Source organism: Pithys albifrons, chromosome 13 (genome assembly GCF_047495875.1).
Source record: "Pithys albifrons albifrons isolate INPA30051 chromosome 13, PitAlb_v1, whole genome shotgun sequence".
NCBI classification, from domain to species: domain Eukaryota; kingdom Metazoa; phylum Chordata; class Aves; order Passeriformes; family Thamnophilidae; genus Pithys; species Pithys albifrons.
This window is the reverse complement of record NC_092470.1, coordinates 2816815-2828090: the sequence shown is the minus strand read 5'-3', so window position 1 is coordinate 2828090 and position 11276 is coordinate 2816815. Positions and strand designations below refer to the sequence as shown.

At 44.7% G+C, this 11276-nt stretch overlaps 1 protein-coding gene across 1 annotated transcript; it reads right to left on the bottom strand.

The window, feature by feature from the left end:
- Positions 1-1080: 1080 nt before the first annotated feature.
- On the bottom strand, positions 1081-9410 carry MPHOSPH10 (M-phase phosphoprotein 10). The gene is made up of 11 exons (XM_071568683.1): positions 9227-9410; positions 8081-8723; positions 7138-7292; positions 6557-6728; positions 6128-6269; positions 5648-5715; positions 4811-4948; positions 4484-4594; positions 4142-4249; positions 3407-3637; positions 1081-1291 (listed from the first exon to the last, which is right to left on the bottom strand). The coding sequence occupies exons 1-11, from the start codon at positions 9337-9339 to the stop codon at positions 1142-1144; spliced, it is 2031 nt and encodes a 676-aa protein (XP_071424784.1). The 5' UTR covers positions 9340-9410; the 3' UTR covers positions 1081-1141.
- Positions 9411-11276: the final 1866 nt, after the last annotated feature.

Here is an 11276-nt window from a genome sequence, read left to right as displayed (position 1 = left end):
GTGGGTGGTGGAGCCGGGAGGGGCCGGGCCGGGCCGGGAGGGGCTGGTGGAGCCGGGAGGGGCCGGGCCGGGGCCGCCGCTCCCCGCCCGCCGCCAGACGTGAGCAGCGCAGCGCCGATGGCGGGACCGCACTCATTCACCCGCACACACAAACATCGGCCTCCTTACATTTAGACTTTCCTTGAACAACCAAGTAGGAAACATTGAGGTCCGCAAGGGCTCCAGCTGGAGGATTTTCTTTTTTGGTTTTTTTTTGGTTCAGCCAAAGAAAGAGCTAATATAATGAAGTATTTCCACCTTGAGAAACAGGGTTTATGTGGACTCTGAAAACAGTGGCGGTGTGGGAGGATATTGGGAAAGCGAGAAGGGACACCGAGAGGCCCCGTCCGTGCCTGTCGGTGTGTGCAGGGAGGGCACAGAGCACGGACCAGGCTGTGCTCGGGGATGGGCACGAACTGAGGCCCCGGACGTTCCACAGGGACCTGAGGAAGAACTTTGCTGGGCACTGACTGAGCACTGAAACACAGTGCCCAGAGAGCGTGTGGAGTGTCCCTCGCTGGGGATATTCCAGACCCAGCTGGACACAACCCTCTGCCCCGTGCTCTGGGATGGCCCAGCTGGAGCAGGGCAGGGACACCAGACCAGCCCCTGTGGCCCTTCCAGCCTGACCCATCTGTGAGCCAAAGTGAAGAGATGCCCTTTCCTACCTCTGAGTTACCACAGGCTTTGAAAGCTTTTGTGTCCTGTTTGGTAAATCATTCTTTCAGAATGTAATTTCTAAGTTGCCTGCCTGGATACATCTGAAGTTCTTCAATAAATGCAGTTACTCCTGCAGCAGACACAGAGCTATTACAGCAGCAGATACAAATCCATGGGCTACAGATTAAAGAGACTGTACAGTCACAGCACATGGCAAATATTTAGCACAGTTATGCATCTGCCCCTGGCAAGAGGCTTTCTTTTGGGAATAAATCAGAGTTCTGTGGTATAAAATTAAAGTAAAACCTACAGGAAAGCATCAACAATACCTGAGAAGTTCACAGATTATTTTAAAGACCAGCACAGAATAAAACAGTCAAATTCAGCATTCATAAAGAAACATTTTAATATATACAAGATGCAACACATACAAAAAAGTAAATTACAACTTCAGTTTATGAACAGAGAGTGTTTTCTCCTTCTTCTGTTTCTTCTTTAATTTGGTTGCATCTTTGATTTGCATTTTTACTTGATCTTGTAGTTGAGAAAAGAACGCCTGGGATGATTTCAAGGCCTTGTCTTTACCTTCATCCTGTCAATGGACAAAACATCTGTTATGCTCAAGGAAAGTACAATTATACCACTTACTGGTTACTCACAGATAATGGTAATTGACTTAAACAAAAAAATCAGGTAACTGATTTTCAAAGGATATTTTTCACTATATTTTTAATCCATTCCTGCTATCTAAAGAAATAAAGATTATATTCCCTTTTTAAATGGCAATTAGCATAATAGGTAAGAGCAGACATCAAGAACAATCCCTGCATGTCATGAACTACAACTGGATATGTACATTTTGTTTGCCTGAAAAGGTAGGTACAAACATTTAGGAGTAATCTAGTTGTTTTTCCTGTTAGTTTTTAATGCTTCAAAATTTCAAATCTTAGAAAGAACACAGAAACTTAATCAAGTGGAATGGCTCAAATGCAGGAAATAAAGAGCATGTCTTAGTATTTGCAGAAACACCACCCTGTGAACTTTTTAAAAAATAAAAAAGTAGTACCTCACACAAAATCATTTCTGCTTTGCAAACATACTGACATACAATGACTGCATGGTACAGCTTTTCCATAGCTTTGTGTATCTAAATATTAAGCTGCTTACAAATTCCAGTATATTTCATACTCTGCATAAGCTTCTAAAGGTTCTAAAAAATCACTTATGTATGATTTAGTCGTAATTAAAGCAGTGTCTGTGTGTGTGTGTGTGTGTGTGTGTGTGTGTGTGTGTGTGTGTGTGTGTGTGTGTGGCTCGGCTTCACAAACAAAGCTTTGGGCAGGGCTGTCCCCACGTGCCCTTCCAGCCTGCACAGTGGATTTCAGGTGAGGCTCAGCGTGCACAGAACTGGCCCCACCGTTTCAGTCCTGAGGTTCATCTGCCACGGCCGAGCGAGCTTGGACAGTGCCAGTGAAGTCCTCAGGACTAGAACCTACAGCACCCGGCATTTCCCAGGAGGTCTCCCATCCAAGGACTAATCCGGGGCTGACCCTGCTGAGCTTCCGAGATCTGACGGGATTGGATGTTGTAGTAGTTTTGGCTTTAGTCAGCATAGGTCCCCATTTAGGCCTCAGTTTTTAGCAGGCCTCAAAGGTTGTGACACAGATTAGAGGGGACAGGTACCATCTGACTTAAGCAGCCAAAGAGGTATTTCATATCATCTGACATGATCAGGAAGTGTCGGGGAGTATAACAAGCAAGGTGGGAGGAGTCTCGCCCTCTTTTCGGTCCATGCTTCTGACCAGGACGGTTCCCGCTCCCTGACTGCTGATATCAGGCCCTGCTGCCGGGTCTGCACGTCTGTGCACATTCCTGTTAATTTCTCTTTCCCTCTTGCTGGGAGGTTTCCTTTGGGGAGGGGGTTTGGTTGGTTTGGAGTTTCACCTGTTAGCTGGGGCGACCTCGGTGAGCCTGTTGTTGTTTTCTGTCACTATGTGCTATTTCATATTCTGTGTTAAGCTCTCCTCTTCTCTGTATAAATATAAAAACCTCACTGTGTCTAAAGCCTCGTTTCTGCTGTTTTCCCTCACTCTCCTGCTCTGGGAGTGGACTTTTTGACTGGGTACCAGGCAGCTGGCATTTCGCCAGCTCAGATGTCAGGGAGGCAATTAAAGCAGTAACATCTGCATAAATATGCATTGTTAACAAGGGGCTCACTGCAAAGTGCAACAAGAGCTGTATTTTTTCAGGCCTCAATACTGACATCATGTCAGGATAATCAACAAAATCAGGACTAAAAGGCATTCGATCCCACTTTGCATAAGACAGTTACAATTAGAAAAAACTGGAGTTCAAAAGAATACAAGGGCAGGTAAGGGGAAGGGGGCATCAAATAAACAAACAAATAAATAAAGGATACGCATCTGCCCTTTCTGTGTCTTCCTCCCCCTTTCTTTGCAGTAGCTACACTTTATACTTGCTCAGACATAAAGTAACAAGGTTTGGGTTTTCAGCACATATTCTACCCCTGTGCAAGATTCTTTGAGGGGATGTAGAAAGATTGTTGTACCAAGAGGGGTGGCATAGACACAAACCTGCTGCTTTGTAGTTCTTTGGGACAGTTCCCTTTCCACTCTCTAGTTAAAATTATCTACCCTCGGGCTCTTAGTATTCTTTAGCTGGGAACCTCCAGCTTAGACTGTCTTACCTTGAGCAGAGATGCTTTGCCTTCTTTTGTAAGCTGTTTTAATTTTGCTGCAGCAGCTTTTTTGCTGAGTTTTCTCTCTTTTTCTGGTTTCATCTTGTCAAGAAGCTTTTGCCTTTTCTCCCTTTCCCTTCGCCTCATACGTTTACGGAGCTTTTTCCTCCTCAGTTCTCGTTTTTTGTCTGTGGGAGTCTTTTCTGCATCTGTTTTTACATCACCAGCTTTGTTCTTTTCCTAGAGAGAACAAGATCTCTAGATCCATAAGCGTGTAAAAGACAAGACTCATTTCACAGTACTCAAATTTGCCTCAGCATTTCCATTATTTCAAGTGAGTGCCAGCTCAAGGCAAGGCAGGATTAAGGCAGAGAAATGGGATCTGTGCACTTGTACAATTGATGGAGGATGTGCTAATTACTCTACTCTACTGTCATTTAGCTTTCCCTTTTCACATACCCATATATATGTTGGGAAAAAATCAACATCACAGAATACTCAGTATCAGAAACAAAGCACAAAGTACAATTAACTGTTTCCCCACCCTCCAGTTAGCAAAAAAACCCACCCCCCAGAAAAATCCCAACAACAACCAACACTAAAATGCAAGGTAAGAAGGTCTATGAGGTGGGGAACCACTCCCCAAGGTGGGAAGGGGCAGAATTCCCAGTGATCTGGCAGACAGTACATCCTTCTGTGAACAACACAGATCCTCTCACAATCCTTGTGCAGTTTTGTAATTACCTTGATCTCCTCTGGGGCTAAGAGAGCAGCATCACTCACAGCAACAGGGGCTACTTCCTCCATACTTATGGCTGGAAGGTTGGAAACTATTTTAACTTCTGGCACGGGCTGGAAATAAGGAGACACATTCAGGCCTGAGCACAGCTCACAGCAGCTTACACAGAACTGAAGACAGCAACTATCTGCCTTTGGTTAGAGGCAATCACAGTGCACTTAATAGCAAGTAAGAATGACCTCAGTAAACATCAATGTTTACTTTACTTTCCATTTCTGAAATACATTTTGAAGTATCTATTTCAAAAACTGAGGGGATACCCAACTTTAGGACACTTAGGTACTTACTGGTTTGGGTGTGAAGTGGAAGTTACAAAGTGCATCCAGCTTCAGGAAGAGGGAATCCATCATTTCCTGAATTTCTTTGTGTTCAGGATTTTCCTCCTCTTCAGTCTTTTGCTGCATTAATAGAGCAAAGTTACTGCCACACCATTCAGAGGTATTTTACTTTAGCAAGACTGTAACAGCACAACATACAACTCAGAGCCATTTCACTGGTAAACACAGAGAGATTAAAGTGCCTCCACTCTGAAAGCAGAGTTAGCAGTCTATAAATGAACAAACACAAGATTATGGGGTGTGCACTTCAAGCCTGAAGGAAAGGATTTATGTTACCTGGTGCAGTTTCATGTATTCTTGCTCATAGATTTCAGCAAGACTCAGCTTACTCTTTTCATGATCCAAAGTGATGCGTTTCTTGTATTCAAAAGCCTCCTCTTTTGGTTTTTCTTTTGGTACTACATCATCCCAGGCCTGAGAAAGTTATAAAGTAATGACCAATTTAACTACAAATAAGTATCAGGTGTTACAGCTTATTTGAAACATTTTTCAGTTACTTATCTGGCACATTAACCAGTTCATGTATGTGGCTTCTGAATTTGAGTTTCACACTTTCATTTGAAAAACAAAAAAAAGTAATAAAAGTTACAGCTCTAGCTCGTGTCCCTGTTTTTAGTGAATTGGGGCACAACCCATAACAAGTAACAAATGTGTAATTTTCTTAAGTACTTAAAAACTCTCCCTCATATGTACAATTGTTTTTATTCAACTAACAATAAGGCTTAACAAGCTGTGGCACAGCATTTTTATCATTTTTTAAGAAAAATGAAGTAAACAACTGAGTTTTTGTCAGTATTCAGAATGCTCAGAGCACTACAGATGGTAACAGCCAGAACTTACAGACTGGCATTACATTCCTAACAAACTCCTTAGAGTTTTATCTGCCAACACTCATTTTTTGAAGAACAACAAAACCTGGCATATAACAGGGATGTAAAAACATCTTAGAAATCTAAAGGCACAGTCACAAAGACAAAAGAATAAAACAGCCAGCTGCAGAAATTCAGGTAACTTTACACCTGACACTGAAGAGATTCAAACTCATCCTTGGAATGTGCCCTGTGAATCAAGTCTATGAACAAAACAGGAAGGAACAAGTAAGGGAATATTTACCTCATCCAATATCCTCTGTTTAATGATATCTTCAAGCTGAAAAGTAGTTTCTTCTGTGATCACAGGTGCTGAAAGGAGAAAGAGAAGAATTTTAAGATCAGTTTTCTCCATCGAAATACCTTTTTCCTACCACAAAAAAGCAAGAAAAAAAGAACATAAAACCATTGCAAAAATCTAATAATTAAAAGTGAAGTAAGCAAATGTAAGTAGAAATGAGTCACATTATGTAAGGTTTGCAAATTACTAAATCTGCCACCAAATTAGTGAACTTAAGAGTTAAATTAAAAATTAACAAAAAATCCATTCGTTTCCTGTCGTTTCCACCATGAAAATGCACAACCTCAAAATCACACCAAGAAGTTTAACTTGGTGTTTTGTTACCCTGCTCTGCAGTCACAGGTGTTTTCAGCAAGGTCAAAGGGAAGAACACTCAACGTGGTACCCAAGAGGCTTTGAGGAAAACCCTCTGCCACTACTCACCCATTCGGACTGCGTGGTCAAAAAGCACTGTTTCCTCCAAAAGGCTGTTCTCAGGTCGTTTGTGTCCAGTCACTTCTCCTTTAAGCTGCCAAGGTTTCTCCTCTAACAGTTCTTCTTCTAAAGTTTTTATTTTTTTGCTCATCTGAAACACACAGTTTCCCAAGGAGTTTAAAACCAAGCTCGCCAGCAAACTCAAGGCAAGAAATCAGCATTTATTTAAGGTACTTCTAACCCCTCCTCATATAAAAAATATGATTGCATATATATCTGATGTAGATCAGGCACATTTTTTTCCTTAAATCATAAATAGCCTCTTCAAATTTGTCAGACTGAACAAATTACACAACCAGTAAAAAGTATTTCCCACTGTTTGAGGTATTAGCAAAATAAAAAAAGTAAAAACTCCAATGAAAACCAACACACAATTACCTTTTCCTGTCTCTTCTCAAATGATGACTTCATTTCACTGGGATCAGTGCCCTTCTCTAACTGCATTTCAGTTACACCTTCTGTGTCACTGTCATCTGGCAAATTAAAACTAACTTTTTTAGATGCTTCTTTACTTCTCATATTCTCCACCATTTCATCCATATCCTCAAACCTGTAACAATAACATTTAACATAAATATCTATAATTTTTACATGAAGATATTTCAGCCCTTAGACTTTTACCTGTTACAACTCACAGTCAAAAAAAGCAACAGGTTTCACAGATCCCTGCTGAAGGCAGGGGACACTAGGGAAACATCTAGATAATAAAAATAACTTTAAAAATGAAGTTACAGCTCTTAAATGCTTTATGCAAATAAATACCAAGAGACAATACTACAAAAAAAAGGTAAATAAACTCATTTGAAATAAGGTGACAATGCAAACCATGCCCATAAAACAGCTGACTGAGAATGGCAAACCATGACAAAGTAACCCTGGCATTTCCCACTGCTTTTTCTGCTTCAATTCAGTGTAAAATTACAAGGACATTTTTACCTGCAAACAACGCATATACTTACTCAGACATGCTTTCTTCATTTTGCTCTTCAATAGCACTGTCTGCTTCCTCTTCCTGATCATCTTCAGCATCATTAGCTGCTAAATCCCCACCATCATCATCATCAACCGGATCAAAGAAATCTTCATATGTCATATCTCTGGAACTTTTAGTTGGCTAAAAAGGTGAGAGGGAAAGAAAAAAAACCCCAACCAGTAAAGTTGCAGCTGTTAAGAGTGACAGAAACCGAAGGGGATCCTGTCTTTGAAAGTCTGTAGTGCCTGGGGAATTGCACTACTGGTGTAACAGTAATTCAGTTCAGTGAAGCGTAATCCTGTGGTGGGGCATCTCAGTAAAACTAATTTCCTTTAGAAGTCTTTAAATGTTCTCCCACTTAAATATATAGAAGTCAAGGAGTGGTAGATTTTGCCAAATACTTGTTGGAATGCATCCCAATTCCCTGGGTATATTTTTCACTTGCTAATGAGAATCTCTGGGAATATTAAATAACAAAAGATACATTTTTGAAACAATTACTCATCACCTTCAGCTGTGTCAGAGTTACAAAGCCATGTCCCTTGAAAAGCCCTTTGCTCTACAGCAGCCACTTCAGTGATCTGTAACTGCCAGATGCCAATGGGGAGTGACAAACCTCTTTCATTCCTGGGTCATTTACTTCTTGGGACATCCTATCTCTTCCTTTATTTACACAAAAGACCAAGACCCATCTAAGGAGAGACTGGAAGAGCAGAATGCTGTACTCCTCTACACTAGGACATCTTACCAGGTATTCATGTCAAATACACTGTTAAAGTAAAGCTTTAGAAGTAATCACTGGTCATCTAATCAAATTTAACTTGGTAGTTTCTACTTAGAGGTTAATAGTTTATAGTCATCCTAACAGATACCAGATATTGATTTAAAGGAAAAGAGATGACAGAAAATTATTTTACTGATATTCTTACTTTGACTTTAGCATCTTCTAACTCTTCTTCCTCATTATCTGAGATAATGTCTTCAAAATAATTAATATCATCTTCCTCCTCCTTGTTTTCCTTCTCTGCATGTTCTAAAAAAGCTTCCATCTCAGCCAGCTTGAAAAACTTGTCATCCACTGCAGATTTCCTTCCCACTTTTTTTAATGTGGTTTCCTTGACTGTTTTAGTTTGTTGCTCCAGTGCTTCAATATCAAAGTCAATGTCAGAATCCTCATCACTGTATTTCTCCATTTTGCTTTCTCTGAGTTTATTTTGCTTTTCTTTAGCTTTAGTTTTATCTTCTGTATAAACATCTTTCTGTTCAGTTTCTGCTTCCATTATGTTGTCTTCCAATTCCTCCTCGCTGCTGGGCTCTGCATCAGAGCCATCCTTTTCCCGGTCTGAGAGAAGGTGAAGATCTTCATCCTCGGCATCCCTGGCAATGGATTTCTCGAAGAAATCGAGAACTGCGTTGTTCCGGAGCTCCAGTTGTTGCCAAATCTGTTCCTCATCAAAATTTTCAATCACCAGCTCTTTTAGAGGGCCACCAGGAACTATGTTGTTTCCTTTATTCAAATCGTAGAGAGTCTTTGTCAATGCTCTGAATTCGGCAGCCAGTCCATCTTGCACACTGAGAGCAGGGGGAAAAGGCAGATTTAAACAGCACAAGGTCACATGAGTTTTTTGCTTTGCAAACTCCCAAGCTCTCACTCATTTTACACCTTCCATTAAGTCCATCACACGGTCACACTGCAGCCGTTTTTATACCTGCTCAGGCACTCTGGTGCTACAGAATATCAGCTTTCAACAACTACTGCTGTGGCTGAACTTCCTACACTTCTCCTGGAGTATTCCTGCTACACACTCCTAGAAACAGACATAACTCTTAATCCCTTCAGCCTCATCACACTCTGTGTATGAAGCAGCAGCTGCCCAGAATGCTCTGCCCTTCGCAGCTGCATCTTACAATGTGCTGACCATATTTAAGCGCTCCAGAAGCAAACGGTACAGCACCAAACACGCCAAACACCCAAAGGCAGACCCTTGGCTTCAGAGCGGTGACTGCCTCCCTGCACAGTCTGGCTACACCTGGCCAGCCTCCTCACGGTTTTTCCTTAGGGCTCCCGGCAGTACCTGAGGAAGCGCTCGGGATGCGCTGCGGCCGCTCCCGTCACCCTGAGGCAGGTCTGGATGCCCTGGAGAGCCGGGATCGCCGGGAGTCTCCTCGGGTTCCGCGCCGCCGCCATCGCTGCGCGCACGTGTGTGCGGCCCCGCCTGTCGCGACAGCACAGCGCGCCGGGGTTCCGCGCACAGCAGTTCCGCTCAGAGCTCCGCCTCCTGGGCAGGGGCAATCCCGCCTCCCGGGGCGTGCCATTCCCGCCTCCCGGGGCGTGCCATTCCCGCCTCCCGGGGCGTGCCATTCCCGCCTCCCGGGGCGTGCCATTCCCGCCTCCCGGGGCGTGCCATTCCCGCCTCCCGGGGCGTGCCATTCCCGCCTCCCGGGGCGTGCCATTCCCGCCTCCCGGGGCGTGCCGTTCCCGCCTCCCGGGGCGTGCCGTTCCCGCCTCCTCAGCCGTTCCCGCCTCCCGAGCCGCGGTGTTCCCGCCTCCCGAGCCGCGGTGTTCCCGCCTCCCGGGATGTTCCCGCCTCCCGAGCCATGGCATTCCCGCCTCCCGGGATGTTCCCGCCTCCCGAGCCATGGCATTCCCGCCTCCCGGGATGTTCCCGCCTCCCGGGCCGCGCCTCCGTGGGAAGTGCCTGGCTGGTCTCGGACCGCCGGCGGGCCATGAAGTCTCCCTTGGTGGCCGCTGGTTCCTGCCCTGGGAAGGACGCTGTGTTGCTGTAGACTGGGATATTGGTCAGCATTGGAAAACCTGTTCTAAATACGGTAAAGCTCCAGTCATCTTACCCCACAGTTCTGAGTCTCAGAGCCAGATACAAGGGCTGTGCTGGATCAGCACATTTCCAGCTCATTCTGGGAGCAAATCGCCTTATATTGCCTGGCTCAGGCTAACAAGGAATGCACTCACATCTCTACACCATCAGCACAGCACTACCCACTGCTCTTCAACTGCTTTGTTACATCACACAGTTTCCTTAAAGTTTATTTTTTAGAAGTCAAATTAAGCCCTACGCTCACAGTCCCTTGTGCCCCTCGCAGCCCTTCAGCACCTTCAGCAGCTGTGATCAACATTCCAATGCAACACTGCAGCCTCTGCTGCTTTCGTGTTTCCTTCCTACCAACAAAGGAAGACTTTTAGTCTACTGAAAACAACACCTTGCAATGAGTGTCCTCTCGCTGTCACTTTGCATCCTCAAGAAAAACCCTTGTGTGGAGCAGGGCCCAGCCAGAGAGCCGAGAGTGTGACCTGTCCCTGCACTGCTCTGCACGTCAGAAACACACACAGCACCTTACAGCCCGGGATGGCACTTCAAAGCCTTATGTAGTGGGACTTTTAAATACCCATTTCAACCCCGACTTTGATTTGCACTTTTAATTATTCACATATTACCAGATTTGAAATGGCACAAGCTGTTCATATATTTAGGATGTATCTCAGCAGCTTGCAGTGTGGTGTGTGTGACACAACGGGAATGCAGCAGTAGCAGCCAGCCTGCTCACCGTCCTGTGCCTCTTTGGTGCGGTGCTTTGATTCCATCCTGGCCTGGATGAGGAATAACATAGCAAGCAGGGCGAGGGAAGGGATTCTTTCTCTGTACTCAGCACTGGTGAGGCCACAGCTTGAATCCTCTGTTCAGTTTGGGGCCCTTCAATTCAGGAAGGACATTGAGGTGCTGGAGTGAGTGCAGAGAAGGGCAATGGAGCTGGGGAAGGGTCTGGGGCACAGGTTTGATGAGTGGCTGAGGGAGCTGGGGGGGCTCAGCCTGGAGAAAAGGAGGCTCAGGGGGGACCTTCTCGCTCTCTGAACTCCCTGAAAGGAGGGGGAGCTGGGGGAGAGTCGGGCTCTGCTCCAGGGAACGGGGACAGGAGGAGACGGAACAGCCTCAGGTTGTGCCAGGGGAGGTTTAGGTTGGACATCAGGAAGAATTTCTTCACAGAAAGGGTGATTAGACATTGGAATGGGCTGTGTAGGGAGTCACCGTCCCTGGAGGTGTCTAAGGACTGGAGTGGCATTCAGTGCCATGATCTGGTTGACAAGGTGGTGTTTGGGCATAGGTTGTA